The sequence below is a fragment of the Lynx canadensis genome, chromosome E2 (genome assembly GCF_007474595.2).
Source record: "Lynx canadensis isolate LIC74 chromosome E2, mLynCan4.pri.v2, whole genome shotgun sequence".
In the NCBI taxonomy this organism is placed as follows: Eukaryota; Metazoa; Chordata; class Mammalia; order Carnivora; family Felidae; genus Lynx; species Lynx canadensis.
The window spans coordinates 1141051-1166409 of record NC_044317.1 but is presented as its reverse complement, the minus strand read 5'-3'; the positions used below and the strand labels follow the sequence as shown (position 1 = coordinate 1166409).

The following is a 25359-nucleotide window of genomic DNA, read 5'->3' as shown; positions in this document are numbered from 1 at the left end:
GAAAAAGGCCTGTTAACTTTATTCTAGAACTTTTCACCATCATTTCCCAAGTCTTAGAACGGTACAGCTCTGGCATCACAACGGCAGAGACGTGAAAACCCCACTAGAAGGCGGCTCCACACGCCTTCGGGGCGGGTAAGGTTGGCGTCCACACCCGCTCGCTGTCTCTCCGCACCGTGCCACACCAGGTAACGGGCGGCTGGAAGGGAGGCACCCGCTCGCCATGCAGGGCACCAGGACAGCATCCCTAAGGTAGGTGTTAAAACGAAGGTGCTAGCATCCCTCTGTCCTCACCGGACCAGGGAGGCCTTCCTTGGCTGCTGCCAACCCCCCTTCCACATTCACAACTCCCTCCTAGCAGGATGGTGCCAAGGGGCTCAAGCAGGATTGGCATGGCCAACTTTGACAGTGGGACTCACACATGGGAGGGGACAGCTCCGCCTTTTGGATCCCGGGATGGAGGCAGGGCCCTGAGCAAGTGCATTCAGCTTTGGGGCTGGGCCGAGGCTGTGGGCTGCCGTGGCAAGTTGGGGTGGGCCAGGAGGAGGGCTGGGAGACCGCGGGCACGTGCAGGTCCTGCTGTCACCTGTAGGTAACGTCTGTCTGGCGCAGGCAGGGCAGAGAACAGTTGGGGCTCTTCCAGCTCAGGAGCCCTGAGGCCAGAGCCTTCCTCCCCGCAGGCATTTGCAGGGCCAGTAGGAGAGCCCAGGCCTGACTGGAACACGAGCAGGTGCTAGTGGGGCCAGAAGCACTTCTCCGGGATGGACTCCGGGGGTGTCAGGCACTTCCCTAACTTTTCACAGCCTGGGGGCGCCCAATTCTGGCAAGGAGAATTAAGAGAGAACATTGAGTTACTCTTAACACTTCTAGGCTCAGTAGTGTCCAGACTCCTGCCCTGCCCCATCTCCTCCTTGGCCTCAGGGTCCAGGGTATGGGCAGCCATGGGCCAGGTTGCCACCTGTCCCCGCCGTAGCGCCACGTTTCAGGAAGGGCTAACAGAGGAGACTCCTTACAGCCTCAAGGTTCTCTACAGAAAGCCGTCACCTGGGGAAGAGCTGGCCTGTCTCAGCACAACGACTCAGTGTGGCAACTTGGCCAGGCATATTCACGTCCAGACTTTCTCTTCACGGCCATAGTTCTCCAGCGAGAGACACCCGCCAGACAGGGAGGCTCGCTTGTTTTTCTGTGTCCTCCCACTGCCCATGGGGTGCTCCTGTGCCTTGGTAGGGAGACTCAGAATCGTGCTGGGGGCACTCTTCTGAGAGGGGGCCCCAGAGGGTGTTACTGAATCAGAGATTCGACGGCAGGGAGAACCCCGGGGAAGTCCCCTCCTGCCCCAGATGGCATCACACGGCCCCTGGTTGCCCATGCAGGGTGCGGCCAGCCGCCAGGACAGGGCAAGCTTTGGAGAAAGCAGCTCTTCTCAACCTTTGAGGCAGAGCAAAGCGACAGGGTGTGCAGAATGGAAAATCTGGGTGCAGACTGCCAGTCTGGGGTGCCAGGAGGAGCCAGCACCCACGATTCTTAAAGGCACCTTGGTGTCTCATGTGTACCACGACAGCAGGCTCTACTCAAGGGCTGTGATAGACTGCACAGGACTGATCCTGTCAAAGGACACCACATCGAATCTTCGTCCCCACTGGCCTGACACAGTGGAGGCAGGGCTGAGCCGGGGCTTGAGGGCAGAAGGCAGGACCCCCCTCCGTCCAGGGTGTGGCGAGGGCCGAGGGCTTTGCACAGGCGTGTAGATCCGTGCAGTGTTCCAGGGGCAGTGCTCCCTTGGGTGTCTGGGGGCCAGTGCACACTGCTCCAGTCTGTCTCCGGTTCACTCGTGGGGTGTGTGGGGCTGAGAGGGTCACCCTCACCCCGGTGCAGGGGCAGCCAGCTGCGACAGTGCCCCAGCCGGGTCCCTCCACCCCCAGGCGGTGGGAGAGGACGCTGCCACCCTAAGACCCAGTGTGCGTCTGCACAGCATTCCCCAGTGGACAGCACGTGGCGGGTGGGGGCAGCTGGCTTGCACAGAAAGATTAAAGCTGGGGCTTGGAGTGGGCAACCGTGGCTACTCCGTGGGCGGGGCGTGAGGGGGGCTCTCAGGCTCCTGGGACCCAAGGCTCCGTGGTGGTCCTGGGACGGGGACCTTCCTGCCCCACTGCTGTGACTTCAGAAGCTGGACAGCCCCTGGCGCCCTCGAGGGAAGGAGGCGGCCCTGCTGGCTCCCGCCCCGAGTGTCTTTCCTTGGGGAGCCTCAGGACACACTGCCCCAGACGGGGACAACAGCGACAAAACCACCCCTGCACTGACCCCGGCTGAGGAGGCAGCCTTGTCCGCACTATGATCATTCTCGCCGCCAGGAAAGGTCGGCACGCTTTGTCCCTGTCGCCCCCACCCTGCACTTTGACTCCCCCAAGCCTGCTGGGCTCCAGGCCACAGCTTCCTCAAAATCACGTGGTAGGTCTGGGGGATGGGGTGCTTGGGAGGAGGGGCTGACAGCCTGGGAAGCCGGGCTAAGCCATCCCGACGGTGCTCTGTGGGTTTCGGGGTGCTGCCGACACCGGGACACTTGAACCGCCCATCTTTGTGGAGCAGGGCGCGCACAGACACGTTCCGTCACGGGGACGGGACTCGCAGGCGGGTCCCGCAGGAGCCAAGGTCTGTCCCCGACGGGACCTCCAGGTCATCAGCCCGGCATGTCCCTGCCCCACACGGGCCTGGCGTCTCTGTCGTGCACAACGGTCACGCCTGTGAGGCCCGAGCGGGAGCCACAGGGGGGCTCCGGCAGCCTCTGGAGACGTGCGGTCTGCCGGGGTCCTGCCACGCTGCCCAGGGATCACCCCGGCTGCTGGAACTCACGGCGGCCCCAGACGGCTCCGTGGGGGGGGAGGACGGTGATGCCCTGGGGGGTGCGGACCTCACGGGGCCCTCGGGACACCCCCGGCACGCCCGGCCCGTGGCCTGCCAGCCACTTACCATGACCGCCTGGTTGCACACGTTGAGCTGAGGCTGTCCGGGGACCAAGGCCTTCTGGTGCTGCTGGACAACCGGGGTGATCCCGCGAAGCACATCCAGGTACTCCGTGCTGGCAAAGCTAGAGGTGACAGCGCCAGGTCACAGAAGCAGGGAGGCCCGGGCAGGCCACCCAAGCAGGCCAGGAACGGGCCTGGGGACTGAAGGAGCCGTCCCTGCTGGAGCCACTGGCCCGCGGCAGGCGTGCACCTCAGGGAACCTTCCCTACAAACGCGGCCGCAGGCACAGCCAGGTGACAGTACAGCAGCCAGGCCTCCCGCCCCACTCCGCCGGGCCTGAGCCTTGGCCGGCACCACCGAGGGCACCGCCAGGGTCACGGGCACCTCCGAGCAGACCCAGATCTGGCAGGCTCCTGGCACCTTCCCCACCTTCTTGGTCCCTCTGGCCCAGATCCGTGTAGCGGGGGCAGACCCACAAGCTTCTCAAAGCAGGTCTCCGCGATTCTGGCCAAACGCACTGAGAAGGATCGGCTTAAACCACGTTCGGCAGGCTCACTGGTCCGGTTACTCGGCACCGGGGTGCCAGCGCACGCGGGAAGCCCGGGAGGCCCCTCAGTCTGCCCGTGAGCCCTTCTGGGCCGGGCGGTGGCCCCAGGCTCTTCTTCCCAGAACTGTGTCCCACCCTGGGTCTGGGTCTCCTTGTCGGGAGCACGGGCACAAGGGCCCGAGGGGATGGTGCACACTGACGCACGTAACTTCCGGGTGACCGGGAGCCGGTCAAGGCCGCTGCAGGCGGAGCAGAGGTGCGGTGGGCGGCTCTTCCCGACGCTGGGCGCTGCCACCTGCTCCCGTGGTCCTGCTGCGTCTTGGCTCTGAAGTTACTTCCGGGGTCAGGAGCGGGGCTCAGACTGCTTGCTCCGAGCCTCCCCCTGGTTGAGCCTGATCCTCGACCCCACCTGCACACGGCCCTGGGCTCCTGACCTCCCTGGCGTGTGACAGCCGTGAGGGGGGCTCCCAGCTCCCACCAGTGAGTGTCCTGGAGCTACAGTAACCGGTGGCCGCGGAAGGGGGCTTGACGACAGAAATCTCTTCCCTCCCGGTTCTGGGGGCTGGAGGCCGAGATACAGGCGGGACGTGCCCCCTCGGAGGCTCCAGGGGAGGGCCCTTCCTGCCTCGTCCAGCTCCCGGGGGCTCCGGGTGTCCCTTGGCCGTGGCCGTATCCCCTCACCTCTGCTTTCATCTCCACGTGGCCTCTCCCGTGTCCGTATCCCGTTCTGTCTCCCAGGGATACTCTCCCTGGATTTAGGGCCATCCTAATCCAGGGTGATCTCATTTTGACCCTCACCACGATCACCTCTACAGAGTCCCTCTTGCCAATAAGACCACGCAGGAGGTTCTGCTGCAGGTAGACGTGGGGCACGTGGTTTCACCCACGGCCTATCTGTTTCCTTCCCGTGATCCCGGGCCTCTAAGCCGGACCCAGGTCCCAAGAAGCATCTCATCCTGGAGTCTCACTGGCAGGAGCGCGGTCCCGGCCCGGAGGGTGAAGGGGCCCAGGGTGGATCTTCCCAGGCTGGCGCCGCCCGTGCCCGGGCCCCCAGCCCCCCACTGTTGCCATCCCAAAGGCAGCTCGGGTTGGGGGTCCCGTGACGGGGCCACGCGGACCGTGGGGGCGGGAGCCAGACAGCAGGGGGCTGGGAGCACGGGGGGGGGGGGAGAGCAGAGCTCAGAGCGCGCGGCCCGCCGGTCAGTGCCTACACCTGCCAGCCCGGGGCCCTGGCAGCCCGAAGGCCTCCGCCCCCGGCTCACCTGAGGGGGTACCTCTCCCCCGGGTCTCGTCCCAGGTGGAAAATCAGGGGCAGCTTCGTGTGCTCCTCCTGCGTGTGGGTGGTGACTCCTGACACGTTCTGCCCGGGGCAGAAATCAACGCCCTGAAACGAGAGGCGGGGAGGGCGGGGAGTGCTGTGTGTGCCTGCACGCGCGCTGGGGGCCCGGAAGGCAGTGGCCGCGAGCTCCGCAAGGCCGGCCGGTCCATCCCGTTCCGGCAGCAGCCGTGACCCGCGTGCTGCACCCCGGGACGCTCCACGAGGGGGTGCTGAGGGGACGAGCACGCGGGAGGGTGGCCATCCTGTAGGGGCACCTGTCCACCACCGTCGCTGGGCCTCAGGGCTGCTGAGCAATCAGGCCCGTTTCTGGCGGGAGGTGAATCTCTTTAGGGGCTCCTGCCTCGCTCAACTGGTAGCACATGAGACTCTTGAAATTGGGGTCGTGAGTCTGAGCCCCATGTTGGGTCTAGAGATTAGTTAAAAAATAAAATCTTTGGGGCGCCTGGGTGGCTCAGTCGGTTGAGCGTCCGACTTCAGCTCAGGTCACGATCTCGCGGTCCGTGAGTTCGAGCCCCGCGTCGGGCTCTGGGCTGATGGCTCAGAGCCTGGAGCCTGCTTCCGATTCTGTGTCTCCCTCTCTCTCTGCCCCTCCCCCGTTCATGCTCTGTCTCTCTCTGTCCCAAAAAAAAAAAAAAAAAAAAGTTGAAAAAATAAAATAAAATTAAAAAAAAAAAAGCGTTATCACTTAAAAAACACACAAAATACTTCAGCCCGGCTCTTATCTTGACTGGCACGGATTCCCGGGGCAAAGCTCCCCCACCCTGTCTGCCTGGCAGACATCGCGCCCGGCACTCAGCACCCGGAAGACTCCTTTGCCTCGTCAGCGTCAGGAGAAGCCAGGAGGAAACGCTCGCGAGGCCCGTGGCGGCCCAGATGCCCAGGTGACAGGCAGGGACCGAAAGAGACCACAGCGGACACGCGCGAGCACACCGGAAAAGGCCGCCAGCGTATGTCAAAGCTCGGGCGTGTGGCCCACGGCCCCCCAGACGGGCCCGGCCCCACACCCTCCCTAGGCCACCTCTGCCCTCACGGCTCCTTCTCAGGGGCAGCTTCTGATGTGCATCTGAAAGGGGATGTCACGGGGCGATGGGAGTCTGTCCACGTCCTGGGATGGCCCTGGGGCCCCCCCGAGAAGCTGCGGCCCAGTCTGCAGCTCTGTCCCCAAGGCTTACAGGCTGCCTCTCGGGACTCCTGGACTTGGGGACGGGAAATGTCGGCTGTACCGTCCTGACGCACTGGTGACCTCAGGGTCCTGCAGGTAGCTCGACACTGGTCTTCGGCCAACACAGGACCGGTTTTACAGGGTCTGGAGAGGTGGCCGTGACGTGGCCATGACCTGTGCACGCTAACTCCACAACCAGGGGCTGGGGGACAGACACGTGAGCTCGCTTCTCAACCGTGAGCCGCCGGAAGGCTTTCTGCAGGCGCCAGCGCGGTGGACGGGCACACACTCTGAGCCTGTGTCCGGAACGGGCAGCTGTCAGTGGAACCCTTAACACTCTGCTTTTCAATAAAGCAGAGAGGCCAGGAGCCCGTGAAATCCACTCATCTGCACCGAGCTGACTCCTGAGTCAGTGGCTGGCAAAGTAAGGGCACTCTAAGTTGCCGAGGGCAACCGATTACGGATCCACGGATACCCAAGTGGGTTCCAGAGCGGGTGGCTCCTTGGCCTTCTGGATTCTGGGACAAGTAACGGGGAACAGACACGGATTTAACCACGGGCCACCCTCAGCACGAAAATGCAGGGCAGCTGTCGGGGAAGCACCGAGTCTAGACAGAACACCCTTTATCATTTGGATGCAAATCAAATAAGCTATTTAATTAAGATCCCGTTAATTAGTAGAGGATCTCTCTCGTGACAGTTGTTCTGTGAGGGAGGCCTTGCCCTTGGGGCACTGCAGCCGGGGGCCCCTTCCCTCCTCAGAGCCCAGCGCAGCGCACAGAGCGGGGAGCAGGGCGCACTCCTCTACAGGCCTGCCCTTTGGAACCGTGCACTTCGGCTAGCCGTGTGCGATGCAGTCCGCAAGTGCAGAAGGTCACGTGCACACATGCGCCCTCCCTGCACACAACTCTTCCCAGGGCCTCAGCCAACCTCTATGCTGGGGAGGTCACACACTTGTAGGGACAGTGGCATCTGGTCTGGCACTAGGAAGATGCTCCCCACCTCTCCCTCTCCTCCCCGCCCCGCCTCTAGACCTCCACCCTTCTCCCCCCAAACCTGCCGCGAGCCCCAGGACCGGGCGTACAGCCGGGAAGCCAGTAAGGTGGATGCATGTGACCCCCAAACCCAGGGACCACAGACCCGCAGGCCCCAGCTGGGCCACTACCCCAGGCCTCTCTCCCCCTCGGGCCGGGAGCCCAGGCCTGGCTGTGCGGCCCCAGCAGGGCGGGCACGTGGCCTCTGAACAAAGCTGTCCTCCGGCGTGGGCCGCTGAAGTCCCCCTGGTGCTGGGGGGAGCAGGGAGGGCAGCCGGTGGCGGCAGGGGGCCCCTTCCTCTTGGGCCCTTTCCACCCTCACACGCTCCCTGGGCCACACTGACCCCTGCGGGGACAAGGGCCATCAGAACAGCCGTGGGGCAGCCCCGATGGGTGAACCCACTGCCGCTACCCTGTGTAGCACAGGGAGGGGGAAGAAAATTTTGTGTGCCTGGTCTCCCAAGAACATGAAGCCGTGCAAACCAAACCAACCGGGGAGCTTCCACAAAAACCCTCAGAGCACTGTGGACGGGGGAGGGGCGTGTGACTCACCAGCAGCAGGGCGGGCCCCCACCTGGTTATGCCGAAGCGGCCTCTCCTGACACTTTTGACCCCGCTGTAAAGGCGGTCAAATCAGGACAGGGTACACAGGCTGCTCTGCCTGTAGGACCTTCTGGACTTTTCCAACACCCTTTCTGAAAGAAGCTCCCGGCCCTTCTGGGTTTGGGCCTGGGCGGGAGCTGGAACGTGTCTCACTTGGGCCAGAGCGGACTGGACCCTGCCCCGAGAGGTGCCCCGAGCCTGCAGGGCCAGGGAGGGAGCCACAGGGAGGCCCGAGTGGCAGTTTCCCGGACCGCCTGGACTCCCCAGCAACCAGCAACAGGGCCCTAGAAAGCCCTGGGAAGCCAACGTGTGCCACGGGGGTGGGGGCAGGGAGAAGTTAGAGCACACAGCTAACCCCAAAGGTCCCCGCGAGGCCAGGCTCTGGGTTTTCGGGTGCTCCTGTGGCCTTTGAGACTCTGAGCAGCTAAGGGGTGAACCACACACAGCCCTGCCTGACGGCGGGGGGAGGGTGTCAGGTGCTCAGCTGGGGGCAGGGAGAGTAGGAGCAGGGACCCTGGACGAACGGAGAGGAGGTGAGAGGCGGCCACAAGCTGGGAGGGCTGAATGGCTCAGTGCTGAGATCCCGTGCTGGGGGAGCTGGTGCTAAAAGCACGAGCCAGGGGACAGGGCTCTGTCATGCCCTGTGCCAACAGCGTTCTGCTACCACGGTGAGTCTGGAGGCCCGCAGGACACTCCTCTGGGCTCACCCCCGGGGTCAGAGTCCAGAAGAGAAGCCCTGGCTCACTCGGTCCAGCTGAGCTCACCTGGTGCCGATCCTCGCTTCTGAAGGCCAGTCAGGGACTTTGGCCAGGCCCTGGGCCACCCGGGAGGAGGCACACGCTGTCCTGGGCTCTGGCTGTCTGGCTGTGCGTGGCGGCCCCACAGCCACGGCCGTCTGCCTCATCAGCCGGGCACCAGAGCCCTTACGTCCGCAACCGCGCCCTGACTTGCACACAGCGCCCTCGTATTCGGGTGTGTCGCTAACTCGTGCCGCTTTTCCTTCCAAAAGGAAAGCCGCTCTTGTGCCTGAGATCCAGACGCTCAGAGGGGCGGGGGCACCACCCTGAGCGATGCCTGGAAGAGGTGGGGGCTGAGGCCCAGGAGGGGCAGGACCAGGCAGCCGCCCGCACGCCGTTCGGGCAGACGCGGGGACACAGACGCTTCAGCGGCCCGTTCAGGGGGGCCACCGAGCACCTGGACAGGTGGGGGGAGGGGACAAGACAGGAAGTGCTGGGGGTGCCGGGGGAAGGCAACCCGGTTCACCTGGGTCCGAGCCCTCCGACCTAAGGCTTACTTAGCCTGTTCCGAGGACTCTTTCCCCCGGGCTCTGGGAGGCCTCAGAGAGGGTAGGGTGGCCAAGGAGGGGAGTCCCGGCTCCTGAGGAGCTGTCCTTGTTGCCACGCCGTGTCACTACCAGCCCTGCTAACGGCGGGCCCACGGTGAGGCCTCTGGGGCTGGCCACCAGCCGGCCCGCTTGGTCCCGAGGTGTCCTCCCAAGGACAAGGTGGTGTGGGAAGCGGAGCCCACGGCCGCCCTAAGCCCCCTCACCTGTCTGAACTCCTCCCAGGAATTGGTCCAGGTCCAGAAGTGGGCCTTGTACTGGCCGAGGGTGACCGCCATCAGCGTGTCGCCACGGTAATAAAATATCGGCCTGTTTGGCGAGGGGGGTGGGGGTGGGGACAGGAGGTCAGGTGACACGAGAAACTTGCGGGTGTGCGGTTATATCGAAATTCTACAGAAACCACCGTGCCGAGCTCAAACCGGGCACGCGGGGGAGCAGGTCCACAAGGCTGCTGGGGGTGAGCCCCCAAGGTCGGCCGCCTGGGTTCCAGGCCCTGGGAGAGACTCTGGTCCGCATCTTGGGGCAGACAGCCTGCTGGGACCAGGACGTCCGGGGCCCCCTCCCCAGCAAGACGCGAGCTCTAGGGCCAGTGTCACGTTGCAGAGAAGCTGAGCCTGGACACGAAGGACCCGACAGAGGTGGGGCGCAGGACGGGACCGGGCTCCAGGGGCCCGGGTGCCCGGAGACTTGGGGAGAACAGTCTCTCCTCCCTCCCACGGCCTGAGGCACAAGTGCCAGCCATCACAGGCAGGAACGAGGGCCCTCCGCCCCGAGAGCCGACGTGGAAACGCCCCGGGCGGGGCCCTGGGTGCTAGGAACGGTCTCAGGAGGACCGGGGCTCCCGTGCCAGGACGCATCCCGTCCACCAGACAGGAAGTCCCACCGGTGCCCTCACATCCTCCCTCTGCTGAGAGCCGGCGGGGCACGGAGTCCTGCTTTGTGCGTCACCTGGAGCTGGGGTGCAGCACCCGGCTGGAACCCACCTGTCTGTCAGCCGGCCCCGCAGCACGGCAGGGAGGAGGTCCAGGCCGTCGATCGCCCTGTCGCTGGGCGGTGCCAGGCCCGCGAGGGACAGGCCGGTGGTGAAGAGGTCCATGACGCTGCCCAGCTGGTGGCTCACCTGAAAGGGACGTGGCGGAGGCGTGCTCAGGATGCCCTGCCCCGACCAGACGGCGCCAGGGGCAGCAAGGGGCACGCGGTCACAACCCTACGGAGCACGCACGCAGATAGCGGCCTTCCACGCCTGGTGCGCACTCGCACGGCCACAGGCCCCGGCCCAGCACCTCGCCGCGGGTCCCGCCTTTTCAGCCCCTCCCGGAACCCCTCACGTCCTTGGGGGTCGGGCGGGCTCACGTGTGGCTGCCACACTCTCACCCCTGGGGACCCTGCAAAGGAGGGAGGAGCCCTCTCGTTGGGAGAGTGGCTTTGGGAGATTAGGCCTCGATGGGGGCTCAAGCTGGCCCACGTGACCCTGGAGCGGGCCGAGGCCCTGTTCCAGGCCCATCCCGAGCCCTCACAGCTGCAGCGGCTTCGAACGAGAACCAGACAGAAGCGAAAAGACAGTCTGGGGAGAGGCCGGCAGGTCCAGCAGGGTGACGTCTGCCCTCTCGAGGCCGTCACCGTTATCTCAACACTGAACCCCAGGGAACTTCCCAGATCAGGTCTGAGCACAAGTGGAAAAGAGACCCCCGAGGCCCAGAGCAGGAGGGAGGAGGGCGCCTGGCCGGGGCTGACGGGAGGGCGAGCGGACGGGACGGCGACTTTTCTTGCAGAGACTACGTTGGCCCTGAACGAACGGCCTAACTCCACACAAGCAGCAGGACGGGCCTGAAGAGAGGTGCGGCCTCGGAGTCGGGGCGCCTGCTGGTCTCCACGGACGCGGCTCTGCCTCTTCTGGAGTCTCCCGGGGTTTTCCCATCGGCGGCCCCTGCTCTCCTCAAGTCCGATCTGGGGGTGACGGCCGGGTCCGTGGGGAGACCCGGGGGGTCTGCTGGCAGGTCTGGCGAGGCAGGCATCCCCCGTGCACACGCTGTTGGCGGGACTTTAGCCACCGCTTCCCGCGCCCCGGGGGACTGTCACCTCAGGGCTATCACGTGACATTGCCACGAGCAACTCCGTGTGGAAACCGAGCACACAGGCCACGGCTGCTCGCGTCCCTGGTGCCGCTGCCCAGTGCGGGGGGAGCAGGACGGTCAGCGTTTGGTGCGAGCCTGTGAAGGTTTGGTGCGAGGCCTGTGAGCCTCCCTGCAGAAGGGAGGAGACGGCCGCCGGCCTTATCTCGTTCCTGTGGCTTCTCTCCTTGGCCACTTCTTTTAGGACCCAACAAAGGAAAAGAAAGAAACCCAGATATCTTAACCGTCTGCGGAAAACGGGGAGGAGGGTGCCGTGCAGGTGGCACGATGGGAAAGACGGGGTGTCTGACGTCCTCAGGAGCACAGGACAGCCGGGAGCACACAGAAGCTCTTTTGAAAAACAGAAACTCTCAACGTGCACAGAACGTCTTTGAGAAAACGCAGAAGGTCTGTTGCGGGCACGTGGCAGGAAGTCACGGACGCTTCTCCCAGCATTCCCGAGACTTCGCTCCGGAAAAAAAGGCTGTAACTCGTCAAGTCGTGCTACCAGATGCGAAAGGGGGGCCGAGTATCTGCAACCGCGGGCACAAATGACAGGGTGTCACCGCAAGCTGTCCGGTTCAATTCCAACACGTGCCACGGGCCAGTGCAGGGAGGGCCACACGGCTCTGTTAGGTACACTCTCCTCCGGGAGCAGGGCCCAGACGGGTGAGAAGCCAGGCACGCGAGGGGTGGGGGGTGATCCCAAAGGCTGGAGCCTCCCCTTGGGACAGGGATCCCCGTGGACACTGTCCCAGGGAGGAGTGGCTGTCGGGAGCCACGGAGGGTGGGCTTCGTGCCCCACACCAGGGCTCTGCTCCCAGTTCTGCCACCTCCTAGCTGGGAGATCCTGACAAGTGACTTCCTCTTCTCGGCCACGGTGTGCTAACGTGTGGCACGGGAGTGGTGGTGAGGAGGAGGAGGACGGTGACAGTAACGATGATGGTGATGGCGACGACGGTGGCAGTGGTGGTGATGAGAACAGGCAGGCCACCACTCACCCCCCGCCACGTCTACACCCCAATCCCCGGATCCTGTGAACACGCTTCCTTACGGGGCAGAGGGGAACCAAGGCTGCCAAGCAGCCGACCTGAAAACAGGGGCTGACCTTGGAGCCCCAGGGAAGGCCAGTGTCACCACAGGGTCCTAACGGTGGACGGTGGCGGGAGGGCCAGAGTCAACGTGACGAGGTGACACTCGACGGGCCGTTGCTGGCTTGGGCGACGGAGGGAGGGGCCGTGGATGCCTCTAGAAGCCGGGAAAGTTGAGGAAACGGATCCTCCCGGGAGCCTCCAGAAGGAAACGGGGCCCGTGACACCGATGCCGGCCCGCGAGGCCCGTGCTGGTCTCCCGACCCCCCGCCCGAGGGACGAGGCTGTCGTGTAGGCCACTAAGCCTGGCAGGTGTGACAGAAGCCACAGGTGTCACGGGAGGCCTCGTGGTGTTGCTGTGAGGGCGGACCCGAAACCAGCGCTGGGGCTCGTCAAAAGAGGAGGAAGGCCAGGTAAGACAGGGCGATGTGTGTGTTTTCACAGGTCAGCCTTGACGCCCCCGGGACCAGGAGTCTGAACTGAAACGCCCAGGGACACAGCACGCTGAACGTGGTTCTCAGCTGAAGGTGCTCCGAGGAGAAGAGGCTGCCAGAGGGGACGGCAGGACGCACACCGGCCCGGCCACGAGGGGCCAGGCCACGAGGCTGCGGTCTGCCCTCGCACGCCGCACACACCGCCCAGCGGCTGCCGTCTCTCGGAGGGCCTGCGGAACCAGTGGCCCGGGAGACACGCTCTGGGGAGAAGCTTCCGCGGCCAGATGAGGGTCTTAGAAACTCGGCGTGCCCTGAGCCCTCCAGGTGTGCGCGACACCCGTTAGCACGCTAAGGCTCTGATAAAGTCTGCTTCACTCGGTGTAACTCAGGCCGGCCACGCACTGCACCTGACGCGCCGCGGCCCGCCCCGCTCGCCCTCCTCCAGCCACCTCAGCCTTGGGAGGCGCCGGGAGTCTCGCCGCCGCGGAGGCCTGGGGGGTGGCCGCTCTGACTCACCTGGCCGGCAGGGATCCGCCCGGGCCACCACGCGATCGCAGGCTCCCTCACCCCACCTTCAAACGTGGTCTGCTTCCCGCACAGGAAAGGGCCGTTGCTACCACCTAGGGAGACAGGGGGTTGCCCGTCAGACGCCACCCCGGTCCCCAGGGTGGCACACGGCCTGCCGGGCGCTCGCCTTCAGGCGGCGTCTCTTTGCCACGGCCCCCTCCCCCATCCTCCCGGCCCCTCGGGGCGATGCTGCCGAAACACGCAGGCACCTCCACACGGGACCGGCGCAGGGTTCACAGCTCAAGTTCGAGGTCAGAACGCCTCAAAGCAGAACATCGTGTCCCCGGTGCTGAGCAACCGCTCGGATTCAGAACGTGAGCAGTGCTGTGAGCAAGGGCCACGACACGTGTTCCCCGAGAGCAGGGTACTGGGGTTTATAGTCACCTGCCAGGCGTGGGGCTTCTTAGCACCCCTGTGTGTGGGGCTGGGGTCTAGTTAAGACACATCACCCCGAGTCCCGTGGGGTGTTCATCTGAGAAGTCCCCCTCCGAGCAGGTGGTCCCTGAATTGCACCTGTGGGAAGCGTCAGCGGCCGGCCAGCCCCAGAGCACAAAGGAAGGTCCCCAGCAGGACACGTGGAGGACCGCGGCTGCCAGCACGAGCTGCCCGGGGCTCCCTCAACCCTGGTCTCCCCTGAGATGGGGGAAAGTAAAACGGGGCAGTAACCCCTGGGGCTTGCTCCTACGCCGGACCCGAACCCCACCCCGTTGGTGCAGGCAGGTCTGGGGAGAGGAGCTGTGGAGGGAATGCAGGCACTGCGCGCACAGGCGTGCGAATCCCGGGACGGCGAGGAAGACGGGATGTGCTGTGTCTGGGGGGCTCACGGGGCTCAGAGTGCCGACGAGGGTCCACGGCTCACCCAGTCCTGCTCCTCAAGCTGTGCGAGGAGTACAAAGATTTGCGCTCATAAAAATACACACGTGGATCCCGTGCACGTGAACCATTCCGTAAGTCAGGCACAAAGATGGGCCCGGGAGGCTGGTGGTCACAGCGAGGGCGGCCGGCAGGGAGGCTCTCCGGGGTGCCGAGCCGGGTGGGGGCTGGCACCCCGCCCCCACCTCTGGGACCATCAGCTGTACGAGGGGAGCCTGCCCAAGGATGGAGCCCCTCCGGGGGCCACGGATGGCACCACATGGCCCGCCTGGGGCCCCAGACCAGCCAGGCCGGACCCTCGACCGCTGCCGTCACCGACACACGATTCCTTCTCAGCCTGCACCTGTCTGCCCCACGGACACCAGCTACAGGGTCCCTCAGCACCTCCCCACCCAGGCCTGTCCCCGGAGGGCTTCCCGATCCCTGCAGCCTTCCTTCCAGAGCCCTCTGAGTGACTCAGGGCCCTGCTGAGGCTCTGGTGTTTTAAAGGAAAATGGGACGAAGAGACGTGCCACGATGGGGGAGGGGGGGGGGCGGCTGAGACTCTTACAGGACACCAGGGTGGAACACCCTTGCCCTACGAGACGGAGCAGGCCGAGAGCTCGCTGAGCAGGCCCAGGGGCCACAGCCCTGAGGAGGCCCCCTCACGGAGCCAAGCCAGCACTCCGGGGCAGGGGGTCACCCCTGCCCTCCTAGACACCACCTGCCCTGAGGCCTGGAGATGCCCCAGCCTTTCAGGGGCGGAGGGGGCGCCGTGAGACGTGGCGGGTGGCCCCTGCCGGTCTCCTGTGTGACTAGGCCCAGGCCAAGTGTGGCTCTCGGGCCTTGTCCCGTCGGTTCCCACTGGACGAGGGCCCCCAGGAGGGGTCCCTGACAGAGTCTCAGACATGCCGTGCGGGAGACGGTGTGAGAACACTGGCCTTGTTTAGGAGCAGAAATGAGGGCGGCACCGTTGTCAGATGTGAAGAAGACAAACGTGTTTTCCGCGATCCTCAGGTTCTGGAGAAGCCCCAGGATTTTCCCGACGCTGTCGTCGATCTCCCGGACAGCATCCCCGTACCTACGGGGAAAGAGGGCATCAGCAAGCAGCGAGGCCCTGACTTCCGGGACGGACAACACAACAACAGCCTGGCTGAATTCAGAGAAGAGGGGGAGGACAACTCCAGATCTCAGAGGCACCCCAGGATAGAGCCAACCAGGCCACTGCAACCCTCCTTCCACGAAACCCGGGCCGAGGGACAGCGTCAAAGAAGCAGGGGGCTTCAGTCTCTGTGAACGCTAATTAAAGACGCAACGGTACCGAGTGCCCCGTCCCTGGAGGTGATCAAGCACAGACGAACCCTCCAGCCGGGGGGGGGGGGGGGGGTCTGTGTCTCTATGACCAAGGACTCACCGCCCTCGCTGGCTGGTGCCCAAGAAAGGCCTAGAAGCGTAAACAGGCGCGTGAGTGGCGTCGATGGCCCAGTAGAGAAAGAAGGGGTGTTGAGCCGCCTGCTGCCTCTTGATGAAATCCAGGGCTTCCTGAGGAAAACACACCACCTTCCTGTGCCCTGGAGGCCGGCCTGCCCGCCCCCAGCCCCGGAGCCTGCCCAGCCCGGGCTTCTCTTACCTGCAAATACACCTGGGTGAGGTTGGCTTCTCCGGTCTTCACGTCAATTGGAAACTCCTCATAGTATCTGACAAGGACACAGACCCAGACGAGAACCAGACTTCAGCCCAGGGAAGCCTCCTCCTCCACGACCTCACAGGCGGTCACGGGCCTCGTTCAAAACAAAGATGCGTTAAACGAGAGCGGATCCTGGCACTGCTCCTGAGGCCACGGCGGCTCGAGGACGAGGCTCCTGGCAGCCCCCATCTGAGAGAAGGTCGGAGGGGGAGAGGACAGCAGAGGAGGGTCAATGGTCACCCGGGGCCGCTGGCAGCTCCCGGGGGCCGTGTCTGCACGGCACCAAGACTGTGCCGGAAACCGCCGAGCCGTGCGCTCTGAGCCACGCGACTGTGTCGATACACGGCCGCTAAAGAGGCAAGGACGTGACCTAGCTTTCTGGCCCACGATACGCAACGAGAATTCCCACCCAAGACACGACAGAATGAAAAAGGAAGCAACACGAAGCCACGTGAAACCCAAGACAGACCAGGGCCTGACAGGCCAGACCAGGGGTTCCTGGAGCAGAGCGCCCCCGGCAGGCTCACAGGGAAGGGCCGAGCCCCACGGTGCCCCGGCGCGCGGCCGCGGGCCAATCCGGGGCAGGCAAACAGCGCGGCCGACAGGCTCGAACCGAGCCTCGGCTACCGATGCGGCCGCGGGGCGAACACACCTGCTCGGGGGAGGCGCTCTGGTCGCCGTCACGGCTCTAACCTTTTCCAGGTTAAGGCCCTGCAGGTGTGGCTCAGGCAGCAACCCCAGGCCCCGAGTCCCTCAGCCCCGGGCAGAACCACCAGCTGACAAAGCAGAGCCCGGGCACGCTGGCAAGCGGGCGGTCCCAGAACCTCCGTCCTGCCCCCATGGCAGCACGGGGGGCGGGCAGGGGCCGGGCGCCACCGCCCTCAGTGTCGGGGGGGAGGGACCCGTTACCTGCCGACCATCTCCCAGTCCCTGTACACAGGGATGTTGGGCCTGGCCCTGTTGTCATAAGGTCCGAAGTGACAGTTGGGGGATCCAAACCATTCGTCGAATCCGTGCTTCAGGGGGTGGAACTGAGGCCTGTGGCCCAGATGCCTAGAAACAGGAACCCAGGACGCTTCAGGGACCCCTGCTCAGCGGTGCCCCAGGGCTCTGACCACAGACGACAACTCCTTGCCTTCACGGAACATTTCAGGAAACAAGTGCGGCTCCCCTGCCCAATGTGCGCTAAGCCCCAGACACACCAGGACCTCTTCCTCCAGGAGGGCGCCGGGCCTACCCCCCACGACAGGCAACGGCAGAAGGCACTGGCCACAGAGGGTGCCAGGCACAGCAGCGCGCCCACGCGTGGCTCCAGGATGCGAGGAAGGGCTCTGGGAAGACGCAGGGTGGGATACCTCACACCCACCCGGAACCACCCAGAACTCGGACCGCAGCCCCTCCTCCACACTCCAGCTTCCTCCAGCCTTTTCCTACTTGTCGGGACGGGTCTGTAGGTTCAGCCTCCCCGAGCGTATGAGGAAGGCAGTGTCCCAGTGAGGTAAGTACCAACCTCTCGGGATACGGTCATCGATCGAGAGCCTCTTCTCCCGGTTACCGATAATCATGCCCCCAAAGATGGCCCGGCAGGCCCTGGGCGAACTGACTGCCGGGACCTGACCTCATCACACACTGGGGCAGGGCCAGGACCCGCCGGGGCTGCTCACCGAGCCAGCGCCCTGGCCCCAAATGCGGGTGGGTGTGTCCACAGGGGGACAACGGCCGAGCTTCTCCCCGGACCAGGCTCTGGACTGTAGGCATCAGGAGGAGGCGACCCCGCCCCACACGCTCATCCCTGACAACCCTCCCTCTTGGGGCACCGAATGTCAGGCTCTCCTGCCAACGGGAGATGCCCGTCGGAGGGGCCGGCAGTGCCTGAGCACGGCTAGACGCGTGTGGTGCACCCTGGCCCCGTGCTCTTGGGGAGCAAGGCGACCCCACCGGGGAAGGGGGTCACACATGCTCTCGTGACCATGCGAGCTCGCGCACAGCGTCCCTGCAACAGAGGGTCCTTCCTCTGCTGCCCCCGGGGAGCCCTCCCCCTGCTCCGAAGGGCCGCGGTGGCTCGTGCGGATGCCAGGGCACCGTGAGCTCGCTACACGGCTCGGTCACCTGCTCGAGGAGGGTGCGGTGCGCTGGGGGAGGGCAGCCACACAGGGCCAGAGCCGAGGTGCCCGGCAACGGAGTCTAAGAAGATGCCAGGAAACGTAGGTCTCGGGGCCCGGCTCCCACGGCTAGCTCTAAAACGCTCTGCCTCCGGAACGCCACACGGCGGGCGCCGACCTCACGCCTCTCTGCCGGGGCCTCTCTGTTGGCAGAAACCTAAGCGCCGGCTCCGCGCTCCCTCCCGGCGCCTCCCGTCCTCCCGGGGCGCACCGCTACAGCGCCCCGTTACTTAACAGCGCCCTCCAGCCCCAGCGGGGAGGAGGCCACACGGGCCGGCCGCGGCACCCCTGCCTGCCCGCCTGCGCCGGCTCGCGCGGCCTCTGCCTGACGGCAACACCCGCCCGAGGTCCTGCCGACGCGGAGCCGTCCGGCGACCACGCTCAGCCTGCGGCCCAAGCAGCCTCTCGCTCCAGTCCTGGCCGCACCCACCCCTGCACTCGGTCAAGCCGAGGAATTCTGGACGACGGGCGCCGGGAGGAAGGTCAGGGAAGTCCGGCCACGGCCGCCAATACCCAGTATGGCCCTGTGACGGGCCCCCGCCCGGGAGGCCTGCGGGACGCGGGGTAGAGCTGCCGGGCTGGGCGCTGCCCAGACTCAGTCCCGCAGGCCTCGCTCCCGCCCTCTGCCAGTCTCCCCGGCACCACCAGGGGCCGTGCGGGGGCCCCACCGGCTCTGCCCCGTCGCCGCCACCTGCTGGGAGCTCTGCTCCCGGCCGGACACGGGAGCGAGAACGCGTTCGTTAGGCAGCTTCTGGAGCTCCTGCGTTTCTGACCCTTACTCTTCCGGTTTCCGTGGACCCCCCGTCGACGTGACCACCGCGTTGTGCACCCGGCACCCCCCTCCCCGAGGGGCACAGACAAGGCGCCCGTCCCGGGCAGAGCAGTGCCAGCAAGTGCCAGAGGGGCCCCGGTGCAGCGGGGGGGGGCCACGAGGGCTGGAAAACCAGAGAGGCTCCTGGTAGGAAGCGGGCCTGCTCTTTTCCAAGAGCCCCGCAACTCGGGAAAGGAAGGAGAGAACACCCGGCCTCCACACCTCCCCTCCAGGGCTGCGCACCGGGGACCCCGGGCAGGAAGAAGCCGTTTACCCTGCTTCTGGCACGAACACGCACAGCCACGCGAGCCTCCGGGGTCCCATCGCCGGGTCCCGGCGATCCCACACCGAGGGGCTGCCCGGCACCTCCCGCTGCCTCTTCACGCCACCCACACACAGAGCACCTGTGCTTGCCGACACGGTGTCACCCGTGCCGGACGAGCCGCACTGACAGGCACCCAGGGGAGACGAGCAGGGGGCAGGGTGTGCGGCCGGGAAGGTGACGTGGGAGCAGGACAGCGGACTCCCGCTCCCACCCGAGGACCCGCCTCCTGGAAGCGTCTCGCCGGCATCCCTGGCGTGGGGCACGCTCCAGAGCAGGGTCAGGACTCACCACTTGCCCACAATCTTGCTGACGTAGCCGGCCCCCTTCAGCAGCTCGGGCAGGAGGAGCTCGTCGTCCGGGATGCCGCCCACGATCTCCTGGGGCGTGTAGGCTGCAGGGCGATACGGCGTGTGCTCCCCGGGCTCTCTATGCCCCTGTTCCCCCAGGGTCCCCCGAGATCCCGCAGCACGACCATCCAAGTTGCCCGGGTACAAGGAGCAGGGAGGGGTGCTGGGCCCGGCCATCCCCGTCACAGCTGCAGCCGGAAAGAGACTGGGCGGGCCCTCCACCGAGTCCCTGAGAAGACCGCCCACCAACCCCCACCTTCCTCTTCAAATGCACTGTTTTGGGGGCGCCTGGGCGGCTCAAGTCGGTTAAGCGTCCAACTTTTGGTTTCGGCTCAGGTCACGATCTCACAGTTTGGGGGTTCAAGCCCTGTGCTGGGCTCTGCACTGACAGCACGGAGCCGGCTTGGGATTCTCCCTCTCTGCCCCTCCCCCGCTGCACGTGCGTGCGCCCCCTCTCTCTCAGAATGGAATAGGTAAACTCAAAAAAAATGCAGTCTTAAATTTTTCTCGGTAATGTTTATTTTTGAGAGAGAGGAAAGGAGAGCGTGCACGTGCGAGCGGTGCAGGGGCAGAGACAGAGGGAGACACAGAATCCGAAGCAGGCTCCAGGCTCCGATCTGTCGGCACAGAGCGCAACGTGGGGCCCGAACTCACGGACTGTGAGACCGTGACCTGAGCCGCAGTCGGACGCTCAACCGCCCGAGTCCCCCAGGCGCCCCCAAAATGCACTATCCTGACCGGAAGCACCACAACGGTCTGTTTCAAACGACGTGCTACAACCTGAACAGCACCTCCGAGCCCAGGTGACGGGCACCACTCCGCAGACGCAAGGTCACATGTGACCACGGTGACCAGCCCCAGCCCTCCTCCCCGGGCCCCCCGCGCCCACAGACGCCGTCGGTGGGTAGCGTACCGTTTCTGGCCCTCCCGTTGGTGGTGTAGAAGCCGCTGCGGATGGGCAGGCGTCCGGTGAGCAGAGCCGCCCTGGCTGCGCGGGGAGAACAGAAACCGTGGCGAGCCCGAGTCCCACGCGAGCCCCACGGCCGGCCCCTCCGGCCCTCCTGCTCCTCCCGGGGCCGCACGTTAGGCCATCTCTGCAGCCCGAGCGGCCGTCCCAGGAGGCCACGGGCGGCTTCTACCTCCCAACCCCGTGACGGCACGGGGCCCGGGCCCCAGGGGGAAAGGCCGTGCCCACCTGCCAGCCCTTGTGGCGCTCCGCTCGGAAGAAAGGCGGGAGCGGCGGAGTCAGGGCCGCCCGGGTGCCCGTCCCCTCCTCGTGCCCGCGGCCCAGCCCCAACTTACACGGCGAGCACAGCGGGTTGGCTGAGTAGAAGTTTGGGAAAATCGTCCCCTCTGCAGCCATCCGGTCCAAATTTGGGGTCTCTCTGGAAGGTTCTCCGTTCACGCCCAGGTCGCCCCACCCCATCTGCAGGAGACGGCACAGAGAGGTGGAACCACCTCCTTCCATCTCGGGGGAGTCGCGACAGGAAAGCCGTCGCCGCCGTCGCTGCGCCCCACGAGCCGCAGAGCTCACCAGCCACACCCCAGCGCCCGGCGGCCTCCTGCTCGCGGGGCCGGCGGCTCAAAACACACATCTACGCGCAACGAGAAGCGAGAGACCCTGAGCCTGCTGCGCAAAGCCAGGCCGAGGAAGAAGCGGCCAGGCTCCCCACCAAGCTCGCCACGGCGTGGCCCCACGCCCGTGCGGTTCCACTCCCGGGTCTACCCGGTGAACGGCCAGCCGGCGCCACGTGCAACCACACGAATGACGCGAACGTCCACGGCGGCGCGATTCACGACGGCCCCAGAGCCTGTCACGTGCCGGGTGCACGTACAGAACGCGGCCCACCCACACGGTCCCGGGTCGAACGTCAGGTCCACTCGGACCCCGCGCACGCCTCCTATTTGGAAACGCGGGTGTCGTCCGCTAAGATGTGGGGTCGCTGGGGGGAGACGGGCCCCAAACTCAACGACTCCTGTCCAGACAGGAGATGCGGACACGGGGAAGCCGTGGGAGGAGAGAGGGTGAGGGCCGAGGCCACAAGCCGGGAAGGCCAAGGGCCACCGGAGCCAGAGGACAGGCAGGAGAGTCTCCTCCCGAGGCTCGGGGGAGCCAGTCCTGCCGCCACCCCGATTTCCCTCTGGCCTCCAGGACTCGGACAGAAAGGATAACTCTTCTTATTTATTTACTTACTTAGAGACACAGAGAGAGAAAGAGTGCGCGCGCGTAAACTTGGGCACTACTGGGGGAGGAACAGCGACGGGGAGAGAGAGGCTCCCAAGCAGGCTCCACGATGTTAGCATGGAGCCCCACGCAGGGCTCGATCTCTCCGACCCTGCGGTCGTTCCCAACATCTTCTAAACTCCTGGGGCGCGCGCCCGCCCGGGACCTGCCCGCTTGCAGGCACACGCTGAGGGACACCGACACAGCCGTCCGTCTGTGGTCCTGGCCCTTGCCGGGCGCCACCTGGGAGAGCCGAGGCGGCCCCGTCACGCCTGCCCCCATCCCGCTCCCTGCACTGGGCCTCCCCAGCGAGGCTGACTCAGGCAAGCCACCTGAGCCATCAAGGCAGCGCACCCTGCAACCGGGCCTGGAGACGCGGCTGGGGGGGACGGGGCGTGCTTCTGGATCCTGCCGGCCTGAAGCCACAGCGGCTGGGCCTATCCGGTTGGGAGAAACGGAATTGCTATCCTCGCCTGAGTCACTCCGAGTGCGTGTCGTGTGATTATCATCAGCAGGTCCCAAGTGACCCATGTTGGCCGACCGGAAGTCTGGAAGACTTCTGGCTGCCAAGCAACCCCAAAGCCACAAGGAGGAACCTGCACGAGAGAAGCCCAGCCCTGACCCTCCCAGCCGGCTGTGACAGTTTCCTGTTGCCCCACGGCGGGTGTCCGGGGGGTGGGGGGCTCCCCACGTAGTCCCCTCAAGCGAAAGCACCGCGGTGCCGGTCACGCACCACCACTTGGGACCTCTTGGGCCTGAAGCCACGCTTTCAACAAAACACAGTCACCCGTGCACGTCTGGGCCCTCCAGCAGCCCCTCGAAAAGGCAGGATGAAATAGAAGTTAATGGATTTCGACCCAGAGTCCCCAAAACACGATCATTTCAAAACACTACAACATAAAACGCTACGGGCGCTGGCGAGGAGAGCGGGTACTGCCCGGGGACAGAAGGGGAGGGCAGGAATCCGAAAGGGTGAGCCTTCAGGAGAGTGTGGCCAGCCCAAGGGGCCTGCTCACACCAGCCTCCGGGGGACCCGGCTCTGAGCGGCTGGCACAGGCAGGGAGACACAGAGGGCGCGTGTGCAAGACGTGTTGTTCCCCAGGAAGCGGAGTTTCTGTCACAGCCATCGGGACCGGGTCTCCCGTGAGGCCACAACCTGCTTCGGGAGCAGCCGTCCCCTGAGCAAGTTCACACACTGAAGACCAGCACGTTCAGTGTCCCCCGGAGAGCAGAACCACAGAAGTGTCTGGGATCTTTCTTCAGGACTACTGAAGAACTCTTTTTTTTTTTATATATATATATAAAAAGAAATCACAATTTTAATAAGGAAAAGTTTTGAGAGACTTTACGTTCATTTTCTTGAGCTAAATCTCTGAAACCTGAATGTTTCCCGGCAGCTGCGTGAGGCCCGTGGCCCTGGTCCAAAGGTCCCGTGAGGGTCTCTGTCTGCCTTTTGGGGAAATTCCAATTTTTACTCGAAAAACTTTTTTATTTTTCATTTTTATTTATTTTGAGAGAAAGAGCGAGAGAGAGAGAGAGAGGGTGCACGCACGCACACGGGAGGGGCAGAGAGAGAGAATCCCAAGCAGGCTCTGCGCTGTCAGCACAGAGCCCGACGCGGGGCTCAAACTCCCGAACTGTGAGATCATGACCTGAGCCGAAACCACCAGTTGGACACTCAACCGACTGAGCCCCCGGGCGCCCCTACTCGCAACACTTCTGACACTAACTCTGGGGGTTCTCCACACCAACTGCTTCTTCAGCTCCTGGGTGCCAACCACCCAGTTCCGCCCCACCTCCCAGGAGCTGGCATCAGACCCCACAGGTGAGGGGCTCAGTGCCACAGGCTGGCCCCGCCGCAGACACCAGCTGCGTGTTCCAGGCCTCTGTGCTTCTGACGGAACCCAAGGACCGGCTGCCACGTCTCACAGAGCCCAGGAATGCGTCGTATTTCCCGACGCCGGTTTGTCCTAAAGGGTGTGACTCGGGAACACCAGATGGGACAGACGCAACAGCCGAAGGGGAGCCTGGGTGGGCAGAAGCCTGCTTGCCCCCTGGTCAGGCCACCCTCCCGGCACCTCCATGGAGGTACCAGCCTGGAACCCCTCAGCTGCCGCTGCTCGCGGTTTTCACGGAGGGTTCGCTACAGGCCGTGACCGATTAAGTCACTGTTGTCAGGGATGGAACTCAAGCTCCACCCCCCGGCCTTCCCTGGAAGTCAGGGCCAGGCTGAACGCTCCCCTCACCAGCCTGGCCTCGGCCTCTTCGCGGCCATCCTGAAGCTCTCCAAGGGCCGCAGCTGCCGGCCGACTCACACCGAAGCGGAGTCCTTCCGAGGGTTTGAGGAGCCAAGTCACAAGAGGGACGGGGCCTGAGCGCTGTCGAGCACCCTGGGCCTGCCCTCTGTGCTCCCGCTTTTCCCTGACAACCCACTCTAAGTTCAGAGTCTCCACTCCCAGCTTCTGCAGATAGAGCAAGGTGACAAAGTCACAAGGGGACGCACAGACAGCTCAGCCTGCTGCCAAAAATCCTGCGAACCCCTGCTGGGCCGGCCCCCCAGAGTGGCCCGGGTGACCACGCCCCTGGGGCCGCACACACACCTCGCAGCTAACATCCTCCGCTCTCGGACCCACAAACGCCTGACCTGTGGCCGCAAGTGTCTGCAAGCCGGGAGCGGCCCCAGGCAGGGCACACCCGGCAGGCCAAACACAGAGAAAGTGACTCTCAGGGCAGGGGGCCTGGGTCAGCTCTACACTCCTTCCCTGCCCCCGACACCCTAGGCGCTGCGAGAGGGGGAGACGGCAACGGGATGTGGGGGGGGGGGGGCGGGTGCTGAGAGCCAGTCTCGGCTGCCCCTCTGTCCTTCCAGAGCGGGAGGGCGGAGAAGAAGTCGTCCCCTGGCCGGCCTGGACTTGGCCACTTCAATTCCTCTTTACTGCACTAAGACTACTGATGACAGGACCGGGTTCTAATCCCACCCCGGTGGGTGCCACAGGGCCTCCCCCACCTACAGCCTCACCTATAGCCCCACCTCCTGCCGTGGGGCAGCTACCTCCTCCCCCACAGCCCCCTCCCCACCTTCCCCACCCATTGTCTGCCCCACCTACGGTCCTCCCGTCAAGGGCCCTTGGCCCTTCCCACCTGTACGACCTCTCCCCAGACCCCTCCCACCTCCCCCCCCGCCCCCCCCCCCCCCCCAGGCCTATCCACAGTCTTCCCCCCCACGGCCCTTCCCTCCACACTCCCCCTCGGCCTCCCCCATCTATTGCCCTCCCCCCACGGTCCTCCCCCCCCACTCCCCCTCGGCCTCCCCCACCTATGGCCCTCCCCCCACGGTCCTCCCCCCCCCCACTCCCCCTCGGCCTCCCCCACCTATGGCCCTCCCCAGCCCACGGGCCTTTCCCCCACGGCCCTTCTCTCCCTCAGGGCCCCCCCATCACCTCCCCCACGACACTCGCACGGTCTCTCGCCACCACGGCCCTCCCCCCAACTCCCCCACGGCCCCTCCCACTCCGGGTCCTCCCCCGGAGCCTGATCGGCGGGTGCACTCACGTCGTCCATAAGCAGGAGCAGGATGTTGGGGGGCCGCGGGCCGTCCGCGGCCCCGAGCCCCGCGATGCTCAGCAGCAGCAGCAGCACCAGCCGCCAGGTCGTCGCCGCGGCAACCGACGCCATAGCAACCGCGCCCGGCGCCATCGAGCCCCGGCCAGCGGCAGGAACCGACCGGCGCGCGGGCAGCTTTTCCGGCCGGGCGGCGG

The 25359-nt window shown here is 65.3% G+C and overlaps 1 protein-coding gene across 3 annotated transcripts; it reads right to left on the bottom strand.

The window, feature by feature from the left end:
* Nucleotides 1–3: 3 nt before the first annotated feature.
* Nucleotides 4–25341, bottom strand: GALNS (galactosamine (N-acetyl)-6-sulfatase). 3 transcript variants are annotated; one of them, XM_030299844.1, is made up of 14 exons: nt 25154–25339; nt 20680–20803; nt 20291–20365; nt 19319–19421; nt 16642–16785; nt 15676–15742; nt 15460–15587; nt 14987–15126; nt 13143–13246; nt 9974–10110; nt 9197–9299; nt 4773–4894; nt 2968–3085; nt 4–820 (listed from the first exon to the last, which is right to left on the bottom strand). In XM_030299844.1, exons 1-14 carry the CDS (start codon nt 25295–25297, stop codon nt 734–736), a joined length of 1596 nt encoding a protein of 531 aa, XP_030155704.1. In that variant the 5' UTR covers nt 25298–25339; the 3' UTR covers nt 4–733. The 3 variants fall into 3 exon arrangements, with proteins under 3 accessions (XP_030155704.1, XP_030155706.1, XP_030155705.1); XM_030299845.1 differs by lacking the exons at nt 4–820; nt 2968–3085; nt 4773–4894 and adding an exon at nt 6648–9067 and having other exon boundaries at nt 25154–25341; XM_030299846.1 differs by lacking the exons at nt 19319–19421; nt 20291–20365; nt 20680–20803 and having other exon boundaries at nt 25154–25222.
* Nucleotides 25342–25359: the final 18 nt, after the last annotated feature.

Excerpts from the sequence above, each read along its gene's own strand:
- GALNS (XM_030299844.1), bottom strand. The coding sequence starts at position 25,297 with ATGGCGCCGGGCGCGGTTGCTATGGCGTCGGTTGCCGCGGCGACGACC. Across the intron at positions 15,743-16,641 it reads GACTGGGAGATGGTCGGCAG|ATACTATGAGGAGTTTCCAA; the intron begins GTAACGGGTCCC and ends TGTCCTTGTCAG. Across the intron at positions 4,895-9,196 it reads CCTGGGAGGAGTTCAGACAG|GGCGTTGATTTCTGCCCCGG; the intron begins GTGAGGGGGCTT and ends CTCTCGTTTCAG.